The 25,465-nt window shown below is 36.4% G+C and overlaps 1 protein-coding gene across 1 annotated transcript in view; it reads right to left on the bottom strand.

The window, feature by feature from the left end:
* Positions 1–25,465, bottom strand: part of LOC107562845 (adhesion G protein-coupled receptor L2-like) — an 81,945-nt gene that overhangs the window by 24,115 nt on the left and 32,365 nt on the right. The window contains exons 6-14 of the mRNA XM_016247588.1: positions 24,078–24,181; positions 23,317–23,502; positions 16,974–17,157; positions 11,108–11,230; positions 9,937–10,142; positions 8,364–8,540; positions 4,833–5,042; positions 4,073–4,293; positions 3,332–3,398 (exon numbers count right to left, since the gene is read on the bottom strand). Of these exons, the coding sequence (XP_016103074.1) occupies positions 3,332–3,398; positions 4,073–4,293; positions 4,833–5,042; positions 8,364–8,540; positions 9,937–10,142; positions 11,108–11,230; positions 16,974–17,157; positions 23,317–23,502; positions 24,078–24,181 (1,478 nt within the window). The remainder of the gene's footprint in view (positions 1–3,331; positions 3,399–4,072; positions 4,294–4,832; positions 5,043–8,363; positions 8,541–9,936; positions 10,143–11,107; positions 11,231–16,973; positions 17,158–23,316; positions 23,503–24,077; positions 24,182–25,465) is intronic.

Raw genomic sequence — 25,465 nt, 5'->3', positions numbered from 1 at the left:
GTCAGAAAAGATAAAACATGTTGAGAAGACCACACAGTTCTTGGAAATCACGTTTGCAATTCATCATTCACATGGCATATTTGTCAAACATCATTTCATATTCATATTCACATTCCTAACGCACCTTCCTAACGGATCTGTGATCAACAGGCTATTAGACGAATAGCAATGGCATTAAAAAATAAAAATAAAGCATGGTTTATGTTGGCTGACCTGAACTACGAAGCATAGCATTCAATAATTAATAAAGCAGACAGCAATTGCAAAAATGCAAGAATGCATGAACTCTGCTGGGAGTATGGCATTATGCATAGACCATTTAAAAATGTTCTATTTTTAATCATTCTTAACAATGAGAACACGAGTCAGTACAGAAGTCTGTAAGAATGTTAATATTTCTCGAGACATAAACTATCACGCAGAAAATAAAGTGCTACCATTTGTTCCGAATTCTGATCTTAAAGATTATCGGAGACAAACTGCGTGTAGGCGCCTTCTCAGATGAGTGCAAGTCATAACTTTGGGCCTGAAAATGTCTGCTTGCTGGCAAGAGCTTGTGTTTTTCTTCACCGCCCTGAACATGGGAACGTAATTCAGGCTGACCAGAGAAGACCTCTTAAAGAAACATACTTCAGGAAACAAAAAATGAGTCCCAAAAAAAAAGCATAATCTATTTTAAATATGTGGAACAAGAATAGAGCACCTCTATTAAAAGAAGCTTGTCTTAATTCAGTTGGTGGTGACAGAAAAGTTATTTTGTCCCCAGACTTTCCAAATTTCCCCAAAAAATATCCTTATATATAATAACAACATCCTGAGTCTAAAATGGCATAAAAGTAAGTGGAAAACTATATTTTATTCCGAAATGTGGGTCACATATTGACAATGTAGCATTCAATTCAAGTACTAACTATGTGCATGGGTTAGTAAAGCACATGTTGTTAGTTTAGTATATTGTGTTTGGCTTCAATCCAAAATTAGAAAACCTACATTACAAATAAGTGAGCACATTACAGCTTTGCATACAAGAGAATGAAACACGCACACACACGCACGCACGCACACACACACACACACACACACAATGCAGCTAGAGAGAGAAAAAGAATATGCCCTTTGAAAAGAAAAGCACTGAATTCTTTGCTTCCATGAATCTCAATTTCAAAAAAATGACACTTATGACTGGTTTTCGTGCTCTAGGGTCACATTTGATCAGTTCATGGATTCCCTGGGAATCAAACTCATTGTTCTCTTGGTTTTGCTAGCACCACGGTGTAGTTCATTATTTTGATTATGAATTATTCCATTTCTTTGATGAATCAGATAAAAGTCAAATTTAATTATCAGTATATAGTGAAAAAACATGGTTTTCCACATCTCTGGACCCTGTTTGGCTCAGGTCCTTCCTTCTGCCAGGCAAAAATAATATGTCTGAACACGTCTGAAAATAAATAGTATATCTCTCTTTTTGATTTAAGGTATAATTCATGCCTGCAGCACAAAAAAAGTAGTATGAAAACCCAGACTTGAGGAAGTAGAGGTTACTAATGAAAGGAGAAGCAGGTCAACTGACACAAGGAAAAGAGATGGGAGGATTCACAGAGCGAGAGAGATGTGGGGTCTGTTAGATCATTGATTATGTTGCTGCTGAGCCACCAGGAGCCGCTTCACTCCGGCATGTGTGGAGAGGCCAGGAATGCATTTAACACAGCTGGGAGTGATGACACAGATCTGATGAGACAGCCAGGGACGGCACAAGACCAGCCGAAGCACCTCTGTGCCTCCCTTCCTCCATCTCACCCTTCCACTCCCCAAAATAGAGCCACAAGCAGAAGTTTAATATCAGCCAGCTTGTGTTCAGAGACATGTTACCCTGCTGGCTGACTGAGCCTGTTGAAGTATATTTCAGTATTTCATGTTGAAAGGCACAGGGGAGGGAGGATCTGCTTGACTGTCATGAAAATGTCACACAAGATGTTTTGCGATAAAGTGCCAAGCATTATGATAATGACAATTTGAGGGAGAAAGTAATGTCATATTGAAATACAAGAAAGAAATGGTCCTACACAAAAGGTTTGTAGCTTTGCTTTTGGGGTGAAACGTGACCTAGATATGCAATCCACTCATTTGTGTTAAATTCCTGGTTACAGAACGTGATCTCTGCAAGATAGGAGGAACATGGATGGATTAGGTGTAACTGTTTCTTGTTCTGATGCATGTGCATGTATTAATTAAACAGCACTGACTGCACACTTCAGTATCAAATATAACTGCTTCATATTTGAATATATTTTAAAATGCAATTTATTCCTGTGATCAAAGCTGATTTTTTTAGCATCATTACTGCAGTCTTCAGTGTCACATGGTCCTTCAGAAATCATTCTAATATGCTGATTTATTGCTCAAATTTATTTTTTTTATTATTAATAATATTTAAAACAGTTGAGTTCATTTTTTCCAAGATTCTTTAATGAATAGAAAGATCCAAAGATCAGCATTTATCTGAAATAAAAAGCTTTTGTAACAATATACACTATATCATTCAAAATCTTGTAGTCAGTATACATTTTTTTGGGGGGGGGGGATAAATTATAGAAATTAATACTTTTATTTAGTAAGGATGCTTTAAATTGATCAAAATTGATGATAAAGTCATTTATAATATTACAAAATATTTCTATTTCAGATAAATGCTGTTCTTCTGAACGTTCTATTCATCAAGGAAACCTGGAAAAATTCTACTCCGCTGTTTTCAACTTTCAACAATAATTATAATAACAAATGTTTCTTGAGCAGCAAATCAGAACATTAGAATGATTTCTGGAGGATCATGTGACACTGAAGACTGGAGTAATGATGCTGAAAAATCAGCTTTGAAATCACAGGAATAAATTACATTTGAACATATATTCACATATAAAGCATTTATTTAAAATAGTAAAAATACTTCACAATATTATTGTTTTTGCTGTATTTTGGATTAAATAAATGCAGGCTTGGTGAGCAGAAGAGAATTCATTAAAAAGCATTACAAATCTTACTGTTCAAAACTTTTGACTTATATTACCAAGACATGCGAACAAAGCATACATTCGCTTGGGTACTGCCAAATACCTCAAGAAACTAGGGACACTGCGAAACATATCTCACAATTCAACTCATAGCAAAGAACCACAACACCACGAAAATACGGCAATCGCGTGAAAGAAATCTCTCATCACTGGCCAAAAGGAAGTACTACACTGTGCGTAATTTCAAAATTCTGTAACATTTCCAGGGCAAATTCTATACACATAAATAAAGGTATTCATGGGAAATGTCCAAAACTTACCATAATGATGAACGTAACAGGGCCAATGAAACTCCAAATGAAATGATTATCAACCCTCAACCAGCAGCTGGAAAGAGGAAAAAAAGAGAGAAATAACCACCATAGAGGCAATTACTTAAAGCCATGAACACATTGTAAAGTTTCGAGAGTGACAACCACTTTCATTGGAGGGAATGAATTCCCTAAATCAGCGTTTCCCAACCCTGTTTCCGGAGGCATGCCACATTTTGGATGTCTCCATTTTCTAACCCATCAATTTCAAGTCTTACACTAATGAGTTGAATCAGGTGTATTTAATTAGGAAGAGTTCGAAAATATGTACTGTTGGTGTGCCTCCAGAAAGAGTGTTGGGAAGCACTGCCATAAATAATTGTTTTGTCTAATGGAAAGACGACACTCAGGCTGCCACAAACTTTGTGAGGTTTGACAGTGATAACCACATTTTGGAACTTTAATTAGAGATTTTATTATATGGAGAGATCTACCATTGGAGAAAGCATTAATGGTCAATTTGGGTCATGTGTGCCTCATAAAACAAAAACATTAAAGCCTTGGAGGCTCACTTTAAGGGATGTCAACTTAGCTAACATGACATGATCAGAGATTATTGGATGTAAAATTGGACGGTATGACCAAAGCATTATGATATGATACCATAACTAAAACTAGCATTAATTTAGGTTACAAATATTCTCAAGTTTTCAATAAAACAAAGATCAAACAAGATAAAACATTACTCACGCTTTCCTCGTCCCATAGCTCTTATAGTCGATGGCTGCCGAAATGCCAACCACCACACAGGGCAACAGGTAGCCAGATGCATAATAGTATTTTCGTCTAGAGAATTCACTCTCAAAGACCTCCACAAGCATGAGGAACAGCTGAACGGCCTCCAAACACATCCAGGCAAATGCAGAAAGAAAGAAGAAATGCAGAACTCCAGCAATCACAGAGCACACAATCTGAGAGGAAAGAGATTAGAGGAGTTTAGTCTGCAAAGCTGTTTTTATAAGAACATCTTTGTTTATAAGAAAAGTTATTTGAGTCAAAATCATCAATCATCAAAAACCTCTAACACAGGGCTAGGCAATCCTAAACCCTAAACTAAAAATTAAGGTCCCAAAAGGGGGTTTTCACAGCGATGTCATAGAATAACCATTTTGGGTTCCCCAAAGAACCTTTAAGTGAACATTTCTTAAAAGAACAATTTTTCTTCGTGTGAAGAACATTTTATTAATAGTAAGAAAATCTTTCCACTGTAAAGAACCTTATGTCCAAGGGAAAGATTCCATGGATGTTAAAGATTCTTCATGGAACCATAGATGCCAATAAATAACTTAACAGTAATAACATAACAAAAAGAATCAAACAAACCTGCCTATGGTTTGATGCCTATGATGCCTACGAGCTTACTAGGGTTGAAATAAGCCCTTTTCACACCAAACCCCCCACCCCAAGAGTGCTTAGCAGAATCACACGTACTAAAAAAACATTTACCCACCGGAGGTTCGGTCATGTTGATGCCCACAAGAAACAGAAGCTCTGCGATGAAGAGGTTGATGCAGAGGTTCTTGTGGATGGTGTTGCGATCACTCTGGAGGCCACGGAAGAAGCAGAAGGTGAAGATGCTAATGGCAAGGCAGACGAGTGAAACGGCGATGCCCATTCGTGTGATAACTGTCAGCAGGAGCTCGTGAATGCTTCCCACACCCTTGAAGAAAAAAAACAAAAAACATTGGCATTAACAATTACTTGACTTGAACATCTTTTATAAGCTTTTCTATCATTCGCATAATTAGCAACAAAATGCTGTTGAAACTGTAATGTCAATGCACTGCAGTGATCACTTCCAGTAGAGACAGCTATTGATTAAAATGGAAGCTCATGTCCGGTATAGACCGAGCGTTTGCCAGCAGACATTTTAACTCAGAATGTCCTAACTTCCTAGTGTTTGAATAATCTATCTCATGCCTTTGTTTACACATAGCATCAATACAGAGCATTTTTTAAGAAGCTAAAGATGTTTTAACACTGACAGGTTCTCTTTGCACATCTAAACAACAGCAACAACAACAAAATGATACATTTACTGAAAAGGCTGTATGCATGAATGATCTGATGCTGGGCAGAAGGTTAAAAGCTTTTGTTGAGACACATCGTCAGTTGTGTACCTCAGCGTCCTTGGGTGTTTTCCGTACTCAAAATACACCACAGGCCCACCACAGTCTCTTCAGACCCTGATGTGTGTTTATAGCCAGGCGTTCTTGACATCTAGTTGATCAATGTTTCTTGATGTTTAGCTGTTTCTCTGATTGCAAGACTGCCATGATGCAAAGATTTACACTACGAGAAGCAACAACTAGTTTAAGAAGCAGTGAGCTGTTTAGGTTTGGCTGTATGTCTCCTTGCCACTTTTTGGTTTCTTATGGTGCTCAATTGTTGGTCCAGGTGGTCCTTACTTTTCAGCCACAGTCAATGACTGCTCGAGTGCACGACTGCCATGATGCATGATCAGGGATGCATTTCCCAAAAGCAATGTAAGCCTAAGTAGATCATAGACCCATTGCCACCAATGGTCTGTACAATCAATTTATCTCACTATGCTTCTGAGAAACGCAGCCCTGGTCTCTTATGGTCAATTGTTGGTCCAGGTGGTGTCCTTCTTTTTCAGCCATAGTCAATGATTGCTTTGCTCTATGGGCTCTGTGAATGCCTTTACTGTCTGCCTGCTGGACTGTCCTCTAGTTCTCAGTACCCTCAGGAGCTTTGCTGTGGAGTAGGGGATGGATCCCTTGTATCTCAACTCAACTGGGCACACCTTGATGTTCCAGTCTCAAATATCTGCTTCTGCTGTGAGGTTGGCATGGCATGTACCTCAGTGTCCTACTAAAGAATATGGACAATGAAGACATATTGCTGTAATCTGGACTGGAGAACAAGATTTGACCTCAGGTTGGTGCTGGCGATTTCCATGGGAAAGGTACGTTCCTGGTCTAGGTCAATGTGCATCATCTAGGCCCTTGTGGCATCCAGTGGGCCAGCCTTAGGAAGCAAGGTGTCTGCTCTTCCTTACTCTCCCTCTAGAAGCAAATATATTAGAATTGTTTGGGTTGACTGGGCATTCTGTGGCATAGCATTGGTTGTTGTTCTTTGTGCTTAGTCCAGTTTAGGTTTATGGGAGAAGGAAGAACCTCATTTGTGGCACAGATGAGAAAACTCATTCTATCTTCCACCATATTCCACAGGTCTTTGCAGGTAGTTATTTTCTTCTCAATACCCTCCCATCTCATCCAGCTGTCTTGCTTGGTTTGAGATATAGATTTAACGATTCTAGACTTCTTGATTGGCGCATCTCCTCCACCACAAGTTGTCAGCTGGTGTTGCTATTTTAAAAGGTGGGCTTGCTTGTTCCTTGCCCAAAACCCCTCTTCCATGTTGTACCTAGCCTCCATTAACCCGATGTCAAGGGGTAATTGTGCATACGCTGATGGTGGATTGCATTTCCTTCCATTACTAGGGATAGAACAGGACTGTTTGAGTATCATGTCTAACCTACCTTTAGCACATTTGTATTCCTCCATAAGGCTTGTAATTGGGAGTGAAAGAACCCCGTTTCCATACAGTCCTATCCTGATGACATATCTTGGTAATCCGAGCCACTTCTCATATGTGAGCTAATCAAAAACACTCTAGCTTGCTGACCTGTGAAAGGGCGACTTCGAACAAGGTAATTGGCCAGAAAGACAGGGCAGCTGCAAATCTGGTGCCTCCAATTTGGTCTGTTGCCCTTTCTTTCCTATTAGAGCAGTACTGTTGATATGCTCGAGGCCAGTGATTATATTCTCCCTTATTTGTTGTACTTGCATTTTGTTTAGGTTTACATCAGACTAGCATCCAATGCTTTTAATTGGCTCCTTCAGTACTGTAGGCACTGGTTCAATTATCGGTTGGATTTGTTCAAACTATGAAAATAATGTGATATTTACTTGGCTTGATTTCCATTCGTGAAATCAATGGTTTCCATTTCACTACCTTACTAACAACACAACTTTGACACTCTAGTAAGTACAGTACTTCCAATAAAGATTTTTTTCAGGAGCACAGCAAATTGTGTGCATCATGATTACATTGTTTAAAGAAAAAGCTTAAGTAGGAACGGAATCATTTTGTAATATTCCTGATATCTATGTAATATGCTATATGCAGTCAGAAAATATGATTCTGCTGTCATAATGGTTATATATCTATCCACAGCTGCTGTTGCAGAGATTAGGTAAGTTTGTGGACCAAGATCATGTAAGTAGTTGCATCACAAAACCAATAATTGCCACATTTATAACAGCTTAAATGACTGCTATGCTATCATATCAATGTCTGGTGCTATCAAACACTTACTACTGATATGTCATACTGATATAATTGCATTGTTCCCAGAAATCTGCTAGTGACACAAGAGACATTCATCAAAGTAGATTAAGAATTATATTAAGAAAGTGCCACAAAATATTAATTTGTTCTCTTGTAGAGCTAAGTTGCTGTTGCTGTGAAGAACACAAATTATGTCCAATGAATTCTACTGTACCAGCAGAAGAAAATTACATTCTGGAAACTCAAGAGACTCAATATATACAGTACCAGCATGTAGAAAGCAGAAAATGGGCTCTGAAGAGTAGCTGGTGACTTATAATTACTAACTGAAGTAGGGTTGCAAAGGGGTGGACACTTTACATTTCCTTAAACTTTCCAAAGAATCCTAGAATGTTTCTGAAATTTAAAGGGTTAGTTCACCCAAAAATGAAAATTCTGTCATTAATTACTCACCCTCATGTCGTTCCAAACCCGTAAGACCTCCATTCAAATGTTGAAACGACATGAGGGTGAGTAATTAATGACAGACTTTTCATTTATGGGTGAACTAACCCTTTAACGGAAATTTTCCACTTCTTTGCAACCCTAAGCTGATATGTTAATTTCCTGATTCCTTAACCGGATGTCCCACCACAGGGCAGGTCTGGGAGCGACTGATACTCACCGCATGTGCATCTCGATGGGCCATCAGGATTGCAAAGTTAGTCAGGTGACTGCAGGAGCAAGTGGTGTGAGTCTTGTTTGTCGCGAGGAGTTTGCAGCCTTGTGTTGACCAGTATCCTGTCATGCTCCGCTCAGAATAGTTCCAAAATGAGCAGTTTGGATTGAAGTAGTTCTCAGTCTGATAAATGGAGAAACGTGAATATGACAGGTGACATCTGCAAGGTTTTGAGATTTAAACCTTTTATACCCAAACATTATGTTTTCCTTGATCAACAATCTCTATTAATAAACAAGGCTGATTCACAAGAATGTTCTTTGCTTTTGTTTAACCATGTTTTAAGGCTCTAATTTTAACTCCATCCTAGAATATAAAATAATATGCACCATATTTTGTTACAACAAGATACATTCCAAGTACCAGGAATTCTATCGAAACTTTAAGAATTTTTAAACCTTTCTTCTCATTAGATTTGAAGCATATAGACTGGCCTTACTCTGGCCCTTCACTTTTTTTCAGTATTTCATATAAATACAGTGCTGTGAAAATGTATTTACCCCCAACATGATTTGTTGTTTTTGTGTTTAAGTCATATTAAATAGTTTTAGATCTTCAAACAAAATACAACATGAATCAAAGGCAATCTGATCAAACACTTTTTTTATTGAAGCATAAACGTTGTCTTACACCTCTCACCAATGTGAAAAGGTAATTGCTTACTTAAACTTAAATGACTGACATATTTGAATCACCTTCTTCCTCATCAACATTTGGCATAGTGTGTTACTGGGTAAGACCCTTTAAGTAGTGTTCATTTTGTTAATGAAAAATATGACAAAAAATATTCGTTAACGACTTTTGTTTTCTATGATTAAGACGAGACACTGACATCATTAAGCATTAACTGTGACCATATCAACATTAAATACTGTTGATAAAATAAGACTGAGAAAATAAGTATAAACTCTATATCCAAAATTTGATTAAAAAAAAAAGATATATATATATATATATATATATATATATATATATATATATATATATATATATTTAATCCCTCTAGCAGAGCTTCTCTTCTAAAAGGACAAATTTTTTCACCCAATGTTTTACTTTATGACTAAATATAAAATAAAATAATAACAAAAAGGACATTTGACACAGAACTAAGACTATATTAAACAGCTGAAAAAATTTTACAAAACTTTTACCCAACTTCATGCTACTGAAAAAGTTCTAGTCCAGCTTAACCCCATTATAAATGCCGTTTCATAGATTTGGGAATTAGTAACTACAGGGGCATAAACATATTCACACAGGTCCAGTTGGTATAAGATAACTTTTTTGCTTCAATAAATAACATCATCGTTTAAAAACTGTATTTTGTGCTTACTCAGGCTCCCTTTATTTTATGTTAGATTTTGTTTTCATTTCTGAAAATATTTAGTATGAGATATCCACACAAACAGAAGAAATCAAGAGGGGGACAAACACCTTTTCACAGCACAGTATTCAAAAAGACAAAATATCTAAAAATAAAATGAGAAAAAAGTCTTTAATTAAGCATTTAAGTTCTTACATCCAAATGCGCCAGAGTGAAGATGAGTGGTTCGGACACGAACACGCGGCTGGATTCTTTGTTGATGGAGGCGGAGAGTATGTGAGAGTTGACAGTCAGGCTGTGGTTTCTGACTCCGCCCTCTCCCATCAGCCTCACCGTGGCGTTCTCCGTACTAAGAAAATGCCCCAAGTGCTTATAAAGGACAAAAACCAACTTGGCAACACCTTGAGTAAATAAATGATAGGAGAAGACCATTAGTACTTGCTGGAATTTGACAGAAAAATATAAAACATCTATAGTCGGGTTTCCATCCAAAGTTGCGAATTTAACTTGTGCGCAAAACTGTAATATCGCATAAAACATTTGCGAACAAGCATCGTTTCCATCCAACAAGTCAAAGAGAACAAAATCGACACTTCCTGATAAACTGGCAGTATAAATCACTAAGAAAATGTTCATGTATAATAAATGACTTGCGCCTCAGAGCGAGAAAGACGAAACGCAATGAATGCGGTCATTGCTTTCGGAGGTGAATGTCAGCTCTTTGTTGTGTAAGACATTTCTGGGAGGCAATTATACAGAAATACGTTGCTCGTGCATTTCTGAATGACCATAACAACATTTCAGATGCTGTGGAATGAGATCGGTCCGCTGGTTAGTCAGGTTTCGCCGTCCCATAGCACAAAGTCACGTGACTTTTTTGATGCAATGATTTATTCGCAAAATGCATTTCCATCTCCCTTTATTCACATCAACCCATTTTTGCACAAGTCAAAATCCACCTCAAGCGAGCGTAAAAACTTTTTTGCGAATTAAGGGATTTTTATTCGAAATTTGGCGTTTCCATCACTCGTTTCTCATGCGGTACTTCAAAATGATGGAAATAGGGTGATGGAAACATAGCTTATGATATCTTTTTCTAATTTTGAACTTTCTCTTTCAGGTTAAGTGGAGCAACAGATTGAAGGGAACACTGTGAGCGAGCAGAGTAACAACATGTGGAAGAATATTCGACGGTGCCCTTGAGTACTGACATTTCTTACAGATACAGCAACACAAGAAAGCATGCAATGCATGTAAAGTATTTATGACTTCATTATGTCCTACAGACCAAGACTTTATTAACTAAGCATCTGAGAAGTTCTTCCATTAAAGCATTTGAAATTACTATAACCTCGCTTTTATTTACCATTTTTACTGTTTAGTTTGACCATGTTTGCTGAGAGCTGAATCGTGGCTCCTCTTTTGCTGCTCTGTGGAAACCTGAAGTCCTGAATTTGGCCATCGGTGCTCAACACGTACACGTCCAACACTGAATGAAGAAAGAAAGCAGAAAGATGTGTGCAATTTGGTGTTTTTTTTTTTTTAAACAAAACACGAGACAATGGCAGTTGCATGAAATTGCTTCTCACATTCAGGTTCTCACATTCTTCTGCCAGATGGAAATGAAGGACTGTTTCATTAAGCCAATGCGAGGTAATTTAATTAATACGAGACATTGTGCACATAAAAGAGAGTGAACTGAGAAGATGGTTTCAAAGTTTTCCAATGCACCTCAGGCCAACTAACTCTGCAAAGCTGTATTTGTACCGCATCATATAATTTTCAAATGAGAGGCAGAGAACAAAAAAGTGTATTGTCTAATGTAAGCAGAACATGTTTTCTCTTTAACAATGAACACTGCTCTCAAGAAAATTAACTTGTGCCATTAAAAAGAAAAAGCTTCTTCATTACCTTATACTAAAATTGGCGCTTTTAACTGAAAGATGAGACTTCCTTTCCTACAGATGCAGCATTGAGTGTTGTGATTTCTGACATTCATTTCTCTTTTGATGTGAAAGCAAGAGACCTGAGAGCTAAAGCTTGACAGACGCCATCTTTATTTGCTTTCGATGTATTTTGGTCAAAATCTGCTAAGGGGTAATAATGGAACAACGGTTTGAAGAAGTGATATTTACAACAGCATCTACATTTTCATGCATTTAAATATACAAGTTTTGCTAAAAGAGTTGTGCCTTAAAGTCACTCTTTAAAAACACTTTCTACGAAGCCCACATTCATAATGCATTATAAGAGTATTCTTAAGGCATTATAATGAATGCATAATGTATTATATAAAAAAAAACATATAATATGTTGTATCATTTCATGAGTAATCATAACAACAGTGTTAATGCATTATACTATTTACTTATTTGTGGTTATAGCTTTTAAGATTATGATGATTTATAATACACAGTGAACACAATGCATCCACTTAACTCACAATGGATTATATTTCCCTTCGTTATAATGTATTATAAGTCTCATATCTTTCCATTGCTAACTTATTACTTTACTTAAAGCAGACCAAGACCACTTATAAATAATAAAAAAAATGTTTTTCTTAAACAGCCATAAGATCAGATATCTGATCTGATCTTTATAGTAATATCAGTAAGATATTGTAGATCTTAAATAAATAATGTCAAGATATGAAATTTATAATCCATTATAAATTAAGTGGATTTAACATGGTGTCATACTCATAAAAGTTACAACCACAAAGTTTTATAATGTATTATAATTATTGTTATGATTATTTATGAGATGAAACAACATATTACACTTTTTTCTTTTTTATAATGCATTATGCACTCATTATAATGCCTTAAGAATATCCTTATAATGTGTTATAAATATGGGCTTCATAGAAAGTGTTACCGAACTTTTAAAAACATTTTTTTTATAAAGTCAATGAATTTGCGACAACTAAATGTAACATTTTTGACACGCCAAACATGTCAGTCTCTGAGTAACATGCAATTTTAGCTACATAATAAACTTAAAATTTGTATAACAGACTATGCAACTACCCATTTTGAACGCCTCCAGCACGTTTTATAATACCCAAAAATCAGCTTCAACATGCTGTCTGTCAGAGACGATAACATAATACATAATGCACATGAGTATAAACTTGTTCTCTAAAACTGACAGGTGATTTTTATAAAGTCTTAGTAACACTTCACAATAAGGTTCCATTTGCTAACATTAGTTTACATGAACTAACAACTAAAAACACTTGTAAAGCATCTCCGTTAATATGAATTTCAACATTTACTAATGCATTATTCAAATCCAAAGTTTGATAAAGTTGTAGTTTTATTAAATAATATTAACAAAGATTAATAAACACTGTAACAAATGTATTGCTCGTTGTTAGTTAACGCATTAATTCAGATTAACTAATGAACTTTGCTGTAAAGTGTTACAGTTGTTTAAAAGACTAAGGCAATTATCAAAGTTTGAGGAAATAAAAAAGATGATTTTTTTTCATGATTTGTTACATTTGATCACCCCTTTGCAGATGTTGAGACATAAACATAAGCGGGAAATCTGACAACGGAAGTCATATGAGTTTGGAAGGAGTCAAAGATAATCAAAGAAACCTTTTTTTAATTTTAAAATCCCCCCAAATTACAACCACGTACTGTCCTTTAGAAACTATTCACTCTAAATAATCTCACAGACCCTCAAACAACGTGTCTGAGAACAACAAAACAAAGGGAGTGAAGAAGCACTGGGCCCAGGTTAAAAGGAAAAACCTGCAGTTCGCCGTACAGTGAAATGACAGATGAGCGCACAAAGCCGTCTTATATGAATGAGATCACGTTACTAATAAATTCCACACTTCTTTGGAGACATCAGCATCTGAATGGTTAAAGTCGCCACATGCTGAGACCGGAGCGAAGTCGATTTGGTTTCAGCACATTCACAGTGACGAATGCATTCATGAAATATTACAGAACAGAACAATATCCACCTATTTACATGCACCCGAGAAATCATGACATTTTTGATTACACTCCTTTAATTACAAGTACATAATTTGGGGAATTTTAATATGTAATCCAGATTGTAACAGTAAAAGACTGTAAAAATGCCACAGTAAAAACCTGTTAACTGGTTAACAGTAGGTTTCCATACTATAGTCGGTGAATAAATGTAATACTGTTAAAAATACGGTTTTTGGAAGTGAAAAAGAAAAAGTCCTTGTATAATTTACAGTGAAAAACTGTAAATTGACACTCCCAGAATTCCCAGCATGACACTTCATATTTGATGTTTTTTTTGTTGAATTAACATGTTTATTCTTATCATTTGTGTACATTAGGGTCTAATATTACACCTAATGTTGTTAAATGAATGATTACTGCATTATTTCAGTATCATGTGTGTCACCGTGATGCTGTTTAGTGTTTGTATGAATGACACTGTGTGCACCTTCTATATATAAGTATTGCACTCCTCAGCTCGTAGAAAAGCTGTTTGTGGTGAACTTTGTTTCATCGTGTGACTTTCTCATCACCACTAGTTTTAGGTGGTTATCAGCCCATTACAACGGTTCAAAACAGATATTAACACTTCACTATGTTGGTTTATTAACATTACATTAGTTAATGAAATACGGTATTTTATTGTGAATTTAAGTTAAGTCTGTAAAACCTAAAATGTTGCTACCATATTTTTTACGGTGAACTTCTGGCAACCTCAGCTGCCGGTATTTTACCGTAAATGTCACAGTTTTTTTTTTTTTTTTTACAGTGTACAGTATGTTCAATGTTTTTGTAAAAACTGATTATTTCGCTTTTTTATAGCATGTGTACTGTGTGACGAATGCTTAACTTTGCTAAGCAAACTCAAGAAGGGCAGACTGCTACATTCAGCAAACACTTGTACAGCCGTCAACGGCTCAGATTCCTGCATTATTCACTGCCTGGGAGACTCTCATATCTGTGGCTGTAAATAGCAATCAGCCCAATGATTTCTCGAGCCCAGATCGAATCTGCCGGGAAAGGTTCTCTAAATTAAGCAGCACAACATTAGCGTTGTGTAGGATTGCATGGTCTTTTCTTCTCTTTCCATGGACTCACCAGGAAAGCTGATATCTGCAGAGATGGACATGTGTGGCAGCAAAACAGTGTTGGTTACTCTCATTTAATGCACTGTTGTTACCTACAGGCAAGTCAAACTGCCCACAAACACACATTCACGGAGACCTCGCTTAGTTATTTTAACACATCTGATGAACAGTATATTCAATAAACTTAATGTACAAAACTGAGAGACTTTGATAAAATGCATTTTTATGAGCCACTAACGTCTATTGATTGAAAAGCATACTATTGCAGAGCTCTCCAGCTGCAGAGGGCTACAGAAAGTCAGTAAAACATTCCTGGCTCTGTTTAAATTCATACATAATACTATACTCAAAAGAGCTGAAGAAGATGCATGAAACAGAAACTGGAGCGGACCTGCTACTGCAAGACCTGCTGAAGTTCTTCAGTATGTTGGATCTGCAAACGGCCTGATATGCTAATTGCCTGATTAATTAACAATTTATCTGTTCTCTGTGCTATTTCTTTACCTCTGAGGCTCTCGATATGCCCGTTTCAGATACTTAACACTTCCAGCCGCACTGCAGCAACATACAAAAAATAAAATAAAAATCACGTTTCACTTAAATATTTTCAAATCTCCAAAGGCATTATTTTCAGTGATGGGATCAGTGAACAGATTTTTAAATCAGCGATCCACAAGAGGGTGCAATCATAAATATAAAACCATCAGAACCAGTATATTATGCATTACAAAGAAGTGCATAAATAAAATCAAAAGATTTAATCTAAGATCTCGTGATATTTCTCAAAGCTGTCTTTAGTCAGTACTTCAACATGTCATATTTACTGTCAATTTCACTCTCACTAAAATAGCACCTTAACATTCAAGTTGACAAGAAAGTGCCAAATTAAATGTTCAAATATTTTATTTATTAATGTACACTACCACTCAAAAGTTTCTTCTGCTCGCCAAGGCTGCATTTATTTGGTTATAAATTCAGTAAAAACAGAAATACTGTGAAATATTATTGCAATTTAAAAGAACCGTTTTGTATTTTAGTATATTTTAAAATGCAATTTATTCCTGTGACGCAAAGCTGAATTTTCAGCATCATTACGCCAGTCTTCAGTGTCACGTGAGTCTTTACTGACGCTTTTGATCAATTTAATGCTTCCTTTACTGATTAAAAGTAAAAAAAAATAATTAGTTTCTTTTAAAATTCTGAACATTTACAAATGTTTAACAAAACGTTTTTTTTTTTGCTGGTCTCCTGAAATTACGCTATTGCAATAAAATAGATTTGTTGCGCTTTAGTTATTCATTGTCATTGCTTTAATGCATTGTTATGGAAAAAAAGCGCAAAAACCTACAAGAAATAAAAAATATTGTAATGCAAGACTGGTGTCTACATACAAACACTGACACAGTAAGTTTGTTTCTTTGATTTCTTTACAGATTTGGAGAAATATATAAAAACTCCATCATTACAACTCTAAACTGTCACTTCTGGCTAAAAAATACATGCATAATAACACTTCCTCCGGTGAAAAAGTCCATCTCTTGTTGTCTCTTACATAAAAAAATCCAGCCACATATTTGTTAAGAGCTGTTTCGGCTTGTAAACGGTGCAGATTTCTCTCTTGATTCAGACCAGACAACTTTTTCACTGGAGGAAGCAATATGGATAGAGAGTTAAAAATGTATGCGGATTTATTTCAGCTTTTGTCAAGACATTAACTGATGGACTGGAGTGCTGTGGATTGTTGTGATGTTTTTATCAGCTGTTTGGACTCTCATTCTGACGGCACCCATTCACTGCAGAGCATCCATTGCTGAGACACTGATGCAGTGCTACATTTCTCCAAACCTGATGAAGAAACACACTCATCTACATCTCGGCTGGAATGAGGGTGAGGACATTTTCGGAAAATGTTTATTTTTGGGTCAACTATTTGTATTGTTTTGCCATTGGTTAATGCCAGTTTGGCCAGTTTATGTGAAATGACCTTTCCGCCTCTTCCAAGCATTCCTGCCAATTCCGTTCCCTTCCGCTTTGGTTTTCAGAAGCAAACATCACTCCTAGAAAAACTCCATCAGTCATTAAGCATCAGGTCAGAATCGAAACTTCATCATTTACATCAAAAGTTGCCGGCTAAGATGAAAGCACTTACTGATGTTCTCGGCAGGCACTCGGACGACTGCGGGCTCGATCAGGTTGTCTGCAAGGACAAAGGCTCCTTCCTCCAGGGTATCGAGTAACATAGTAGCAGCATGTGTTTGCTCTGTGGAATTCATGTCCTCCCAGGATTTAAGGGCTTCTGGCCTCAGGAGGTTGTCAACTGTGTCCACAATGGCCTGTAACCATGGAAACAAGAGAAATGACAGGCGGTTGATATTTTTCCTTCGCTTTCCCTGGGAAAAAAAAAAAGGATCCAGCACATGGAATACACTGGAGAGAAGCGAATGAGACTTGTGACACGCAACAACTATAATGGGAAATGAAACACTGTAGCGCGATTCGTGCAAAACAGTTCAACAGTTAATGTGCTGTGTGTGTTTATGCCACCTTTCGTTTCATTGTAAGCCCAACTTCTAAGCATTCCTTATCCAGTTCCGGCACCAATTATTAATTTCCAAACAGTTTCTATAGTTCGCAAAAGATCAAGTTTCTCTGCTTACGAAAACTTCCGTCAATATACTGGACATAAGGCAGTTTCCACACCAACTGGAATCTACACAATTTAGTTGATTGTCATATTAAATTTCCTGCTGGGGATCAATAATGTATGCATTCCTATCTGTAACAGGATCTAACTGTCAGGCTGTCACAAAAAAAAAAAAAAAATCCTATATAAGGTAAAAAGCATAACTGGACTGGAAGTGGCTTGCAGATTATAGAAAGACTCCAGAAAACGGGATGCTCTCATTGGTATCCATTTCATTTGCATCGGCTTTAACCAGGATGCAATTCAATTAATGAATCCCACGGCGACTGCAGGGCTTTTGGGTTTAAAGGGGGATTTTAACCTTATGAAATGATCTATCTATTTAAAAAAGGAATAATTTAAAGAACCCTTAGACAAAACATAAAAGACAACGTTCTGCATACAGTATGTGTTTTACATCAGGCTTTAACGACTCTTATAGTCTGCTAGAGTGAGAATATGGAGGAAAAAACAGCTCCACTTTATTCAGAGGCCCAAACTGAGCAAAAACATGCAATTTGGTGCAGATGCTGATGTTTATATGGCCAAGAAGTGATGAAATTCTGATGCCTGAAACGTAAATCAATGAGATCTTTGTAACAGTATAGCAGATACTTACATAAAATTATATAAATATCAGTCGGCGCTCTATATCTCCAATAATATGTCTTAGAAAGATGATATTTAACTGATCAAAACATAATGCAATGCAATACAGTGATGACTGAGAGATGAACAAACAAACAAAACGATGTCTGGAGAATCAAGCAAACCTAAGCTGCTTCAATCCAGTAAGCGCTCATCTTGAAATATTACGAACAGTTATTCTTATGTTTACTTTATAAAAATCAGTAAAGATTTAACAGCAAAAAAAACAAAACACGTGAAGCACCAGCTGAAGGCAGAGATTTGTACAATTATACTAGAAGACCTCACTAAAAAAAGTCTAATCTTTCGATCAGGCGACAGAAGAAAGTTTTGATTGCGTTTATAATTCCAAACATTCTTTTGTTTGGTATTTTAAAAGCCTCAAACAGAACAGATTTCATGAATAAAACATTTCTGTGCAGATTGTTCGTTTAAGCCATTCTCATGTAAATTGTAACATTCAAAGCATTCATTTATGCAAGAGTGATCTTTACAATTTACACAGAAATTCATCATAAATGTGGCCCCATCCCTCCTTTCTTAAAATATTGTCCCTTTATTTTAAATATTTACATTTCAACTTAAATGTTATGTTGCTAAATGTAAATGATAATAAAGCATACAAAACAAAACTGAAAGTTTAAACGATTTATAATGATAAAAAGAAAAACGGAAATTAATTACAACTTTAACTTTACTTCTAAAGGACTTGCAAAACATGCACTCGAGTCCCAGACTGGGAGTTATCTGTAGAGATTGTGAGAGGATCTCATTACCACAGAGCCCTTGAATGACATGCAGTAATGACAGGACACTTAACCCATGATTACGCCAGACAGATTCCCCTGCAATTGCACTACAGTAAGTCAAGAGCATCTGCTGAGACACGAGTAGTGTTCACAGCCCTGTTCTCACTGTGTCAACTCATTCTGGACATGCATTGATTGAGTGTCGTGTGGGCCTTGTGGGCTGTAAGGTTTCTTTCAGGTTTGAAGCTCCGCTGAAAGCATTCGACCAAACGCACTGCCGACATCAACCTTCACCATCAAACAAGTCTTCACAGTGAACCCTGTCTGCAGTTAACTTTGTGAAGGACCTTCAATTGTAAATATGTGTGCAGAAAACGGAGATGGATTTTTCACATTTTATCCAGGCGACACTCAAACTCACTAGCTTTATGCATTTATGAAGACCGATGCATAGGCACACTGTAAAAAAAAAAATCTGTAAAATTTACGGTAAAAAACCGGCAGCTGTGGTTGCCGGAATTTTATCCTAAAAAATACGGTAGCAACGTTTTAGGTTTTACGGTCTTAGCTTAAATTTACAGTTAAATACCGTAATTTCATTAACTGATATGATGTTAATATACCAACCTATTGAAGTACTGAAATCTGTTTTGTAGCTTTGTAATGCACTGATAACCACCAAATGCAGGAGGTGATGAGAAAGTCACATGATGAACCAAAGCCCATCACAAGCAGCTTTTATATAATAACATATATAGAAGGTGCACAGTGTGTCATTCACACAAACACTAAACACCATCACGGTAACACACATGAAACTGAAATAATGCAATAAACAATCATTTAACAACATTAGGTGTAACATACAACCCTATTATACACAACTGATACGAAAAAACTAAGAAGAAACATAGTTATTTCAACAAAACAACATCAAATTTGAAATGTAACGCAGGGAATTCTGGGAATGTCAATTTACGGTTATTCACTGTAAATTATACAGTCTTTTTCACTTCCAAAAACGGTATACTACCGTAAAATGACATGTAATGTCCAATACAGTTTTTCACCGTATACAGTAGGGCAATTTACTGTTAACCATTTAACAGGTTTTTACTGTAGCATTTTACAGTCTTTTACCGTTAAATTCACGGTAATTTTTTACGGTGCACTGTAAAAATTGGTTCTTTTTTTGAAGGTGTCAATAAAACAAAGATTACTGCACACTTAAAAATAAAGGTGCTTCACGATGCCATAGAAGAACCTTTTTGTCTAAATGGTTCCTTAAAGAACCTTCAACATCTGAAGAACCTTTCTGTTTCACAAAAGCTTCTTTGTGGCGAAAGAAGGTTCTTCAGATTATAAAAAGGTAAGAAAGAGATGGTTCTTTAAAGAACCTTTGACTGAATGGATCTTTGTGGAACCAAAAATGGATCTTCTATGGCATCGCTGTGAAGATTTTAATTTTTAAGAGTGTGGAGTACATTTGACAAGAATTTCAGTCTTTCAGCTTCAAAATCTCACAGAGTTTCTGCAGGTTTTATGAAGGTAAATTTGAGACTTGTTAAGACCTTTTTTAGACCAATTAAAGAAAATGTAAGGAATAAACTGAAGATTTAAAAAATTGTGCAAAAAATACTTGAATAGCTCTGCTTCCAACCACTAGAATATGAAAATAACTTTGCCTGTACTTCTGATCACACTGCACAAAAAATGCTTAGTAATTGTGTCTCGTTTTTCAGTTCAAATGTCTAAAGATTCTTAACTTATCAAATTTTTCAAAATGACATGAGTTCAGAAAAATCAGAAAAATAACCTTAATTCAAAGGCAAGTTTTCATACCCAGATATTTGTTCTTATTTTAAACAAACTCACTTAATTGTATTCAGTTTTTTAAGAATTTACATTTGCATAAAAGGTGATTAGACATTTATATTGGAAAACACAAACACTGAGGAATACTTTTTTTTTTTTTTGCAATGCATGCAACAATTAAAGCAATGATTTTACGAATTTAAGACTTTTTGCTCTGATTTATGACCTTTTTAAGGCCTTTAATTGTGGAAGTGTGAATTAAGGCATTTTAAGACTCACAGAAACCCCAATTTCAAGCTTAATTCAATGTTGCTTTGTTATTATTTGTTACATTTACTAGCAACTTCTGAGTGAAATGGTTTCAAAGTACACTCTTTTTTTTCAGTGTTTCCAGGAAAACTGTACGGTGGGTGAAATAACTGTCAGCACATGTTCTTTAATAGACTTTTCAGATCCTAAACCAAAAACCGAAATAAAAACTCATCACATAGACAAGACCAAAACACAGTCTTGAGTAACGGATAATGCAAAGCTCAATTTTTAACTAAAAAGCTGACAAAATTTGACTGAAGATACTACTAACTCATCATGCACTCATTCCTGTATCCATTTTTTGTGTTTAATAAAATCTTCTAATACCAGCAAATCATAGTCCACAACTGTGAGAAACTAAAGCCCACTCTAACCTCCTGCTGACTGAAATATGTAATAAAAGATGACGGATCACTTCTCAAGACATTAACTGATGGACTGGAGTGCTGTGGATTATTGTGATGTTTTTATCAGCTGTTTGGACTCTCATTCTGACGGCACCCATTCACTGTAGAGCATCCATCGCTGAGACACTGATGCAATGCTACATTTCTACAAACCTGTTCCCATGAACAAACAAACTCATCTACATCTTGGATGGCCTGTGGGTGAATACATTTTCAGAAATTTTTCATTTTTGGGTCAACTATTGCAATAAGGAGGAGGGTGAACAGATAAGAGGAAGGCGGTGAAAGCAACACAAAACAGAACAGAAAGACAAGAACGAGGCAGAACTGTCTTAAAGAGAGTCGCGTGTCAGCAGGACGACAGACAGATGGATTTCCAGCCAGACAAACAAGCTGCATGCAGCCGAGCAGGTGAAGGGAATCCTGGGATTGGGTCCATATATACCTTCATATAGGCCCTGCAAGTCCTCTCTCTTTTTTGACGCTTTTTTGGTTTCAAACACAAAGACGGAAGATTAGGAACAACACGCGCACACACACACGCACACGCGCGCACACGCGCGCACGCGCACACGCACACGCACACGCACACACACGCACACACACGCACACACACACACGCGCACACACACACACGCGCACACACACGCGCACACACGCGCACACACGCGCACACACGCGCACACGCACGCGCACACGCACGCGCACACGCACGCGCACACGCGCACGCGCACACACAGGAAAAGAGGAAGAGCAAGAGAAGAAATGAGAGCCTGTGTGTCGCTTCAACGACAGGCACTTTTATGTTCCAGTGATGGATTTTATATACATTTTTAATTTTTCCCTATATGGAGAGCACATTAAAACTGTCATTGCTTTTCACTTAAAAAGAAAAATGTGACAATATTAATTGCGTTTCAAAACATGATGATTTAAACAAAACGTGATATAATATTTCAATATGACTGTGTGAAATGATTTATGATTTGTAGTTGTGACATCATTTCCACCATGACCAACGATTTTGTACCTAAGTGTCAGTGAATAGCATGTTTAAGACAAAATATAATAAGGAAAAAAAAAGTTACCATCACGTATATTTTTTATTTTTTGCAATTTCTAAGCAAACTGTAACGGTAATTATGCAAAAGGTGCCAAAATATCACTTACTGTTTGTATTAAGAATACAAAAAAAAGCAGATTATGAAACGGACCTTAATAATCAATAATCATTCTGTAATCATTGTCAGTATAGACCATTTAAATAACCTAGTAGCATTAAATTCATTTCTGAAAGTCCACAGGGCAAAAAGTGCCTATAGCTGAAGAAATATCTGTATATATTCAAAGCTGAGATCATATAGAGTATAAAAGGACACAGTAGAGCACGTCCATAAAAGCATTTCTATGAAACATGTCTATGGATGTGCATCTCTCTTCTATAAGTCACTGGCTGAAGAGGGAACATTAGAACACGCTATAAAATTAAAATAAAATATAAAAAAAATGTAATTAAATAAAACAAAAAATTTAAATTAAAATTAATTTAATTTAATTTAATTTAATTTAATTAAAAAAAAATAAATAAAAATAAAAATAAAATATGCAATATAAGCCTTGGTAATGCTGTAAGGGCTTGACTCAAAATAAGAAATGACACAAACTAACAACAGGGACTGGTATTCCCTCACTAATCAACTCTGTTAAAGTTTTAAAGCATAAATGAACTTTTGCTGGCCACTGAACTTGTCAGGAATAGAAACTGTCAAACCAGAACTGCTGACGTTTTTAGGACTTGGAGATTCAAACTTTACCAAATCAAACAAATCAACATCCACAAATCACATTCGCTCTAGCCGGATATGTATTGCACTGTACCTTGTTGAAGCTCCGTCCCGCCGTATCTTTATCGTTAGGTTTGAGTTCCTGCAGCTGTGCGTCCAGTATATCCACCAGCTGCTCCATGAGCCGCACAGAGGAGCTGACGTCGCCCGCGTACACGGGACCCTGAGAGTGACGCGCCAACTCGTTCGCCAGATTCGCAGCATTCTCACCACTCCGGATCTGAAGATGTGAGGAGTTCAGAAGAGAATGAGTGAGTCAAAAACATCTAACTGAATTCATTATAATAGACCTCAGAATATCTGGGCTTGTTACCCATAACTGTGCATGCTTGGCTTATATATTTAGAAAATCATTATTATTTTATCTTCCCCTCCATCTGGGGTAGTAATACTTGTGCAGGTCAAAAGTTTGCAATAATTACGATTTTTGAATGTTTTTAAAGAAGTCTCTTCTGCTCATCACGGCTGCACTTATTTGATTAAAAATAAAGTAATATTGTGAAATATTATTACAATTTAAAATAGCCGTTTTCTATGTGAATATATTTTAAACTGTAATTTATTTCTGTGATCAAAGCTGAATTTTCAGCATCATTACTCCAGTCTTCAGTGTCACATGATCTTCAGAAATAATTTTAATATGAATGTAACTATATGATCGCTCGGCTCTAATCTGCTAAATGCAAATATAAGGCATGAACTATAAACATTAACACAATGATTTTCAGTAAAGCCGCTTTGCAACAATGTGAAATGTGCTATAGAAATGCATTACAGCGACTATTTCGGACTCACCTTCTGTGCCACCTGTGCCACCCAGTGAGACGTGCAGTTACTGAGATCAGGACCTTTGGGACTCCAGATCCCGTCGGCAGACGTACAGAGGAACAGAGCGATTCCTGGAGAACGACGGAAAGAGAAAACCTGTTCAACACTGACTTTAAGATCAGCACTAGTTCGCAGGTCCTCGTCTTTGAGATCACTACATCAAAAATTCATTCATGCTAAGATTCAAACTTTTTTATAAATGTGAAAAGGGCCATGAAACGGAGAATCAAAATGTTCTTGATATTTACACATGGGATAAAAACATACTATAAGTTTCGGTTTAAAATATGAATTATTATTTTCTATCTGTCTGAAATGCCAGGATTTGAAATCAGGCCAATCATCGCGTCACACATTCCCCTCGGGCTAGACCAAGACTTTTTTGGTGCAAAAACTTTTGCAAACTTTAAGAACTAACCTCGAGAAACTTAATATAAAACTCTGAAACTCATGTACAGATGTGTTTTACTGCTGATATGCATTAGTGAATAAAGGCAGCAACTAAACCTTCACTTCATGAAAACCATCTGTTCTCTATATTGTGATTATTTTATACACAGAAAGTGATCAAAGATCTCTCTCTTTATAATCACTGGAGCAGCGCGAGTCTATCAGTCATTTGATTTCTGCATTTTCGCCAAAACTCCCGTTATAATCGATGACACAGTTTACACTGCACAACGAGTCTCTTATTTCTACTGTGTCTTCACTGGGCACGTTATGATAAAAGCATTTGTGAGATTGCAGAAATCATTTGCGTCGTGCAACCTTTGATGCTCTAAATATGATGCTATAATCAACCACTGTAAAAAATGACTGTGAATTTAACGGTAAAATACTGTAAAAATGCTACAGTAAAAACCAGTTAAAGGGTTAACGGTAAATTCCCCTACTATATACGGTGAACAACATTATTGGATATTACATTGTCATTTTACGGTAGTATACCGTTTTTGGAAGTGAAAAAGACCGTATAATTTACAGTGAATAACCGTAAATTGACATTCCCAGAATTCCCTGCGTTACATTTCAAATTTGATGGGTTTTTTTTTGTTGAAATAACTATGTTTCTTCTTAGTTTTTTCTTATCAGTTTTGTATATTAGGGTTGTGTGCTACACCTAATGTTGTTAAATGAATGTTTATTGCATTATTTCAGTTTCATGTGGGTTACCGTGATGGTGTTTAGTGTTTGTGTAAATGACGCTGTGCCACAATGACATTTTTTTACAGTGCACTTTTCACAATTAGTTCATCTTGCCGGCTGTTATGGTAAAAACACAGTAAAAGTTTTCAATAGAGTTCACATGCAATGCTCATTTCATATGTAAAGATGTTAGCCAATCACAGCAGTGG

Source organism: Sinocyclocheilus grahami, unplaced genomic scaffold (assembly GCF_001515645.1).
Source record: "Sinocyclocheilus grahami isolate Dianchi unplaced genomic scaffold, SAMN03320097.WGS_v1.1 scaffold844.1, whole genome shotgun sequence".
In the NCBI taxonomy this organism is placed as follows: Eukaryota; Metazoa; Chordata; class Actinopteri; order Cypriniformes; family Cyprinidae; genus Sinocyclocheilus; species Sinocyclocheilus grahami.
The sequence above is the reverse complement of the archived record's forward strand: the minus strand, read 5'-3'. Positions and strand labels throughout refer to the sequence as shown.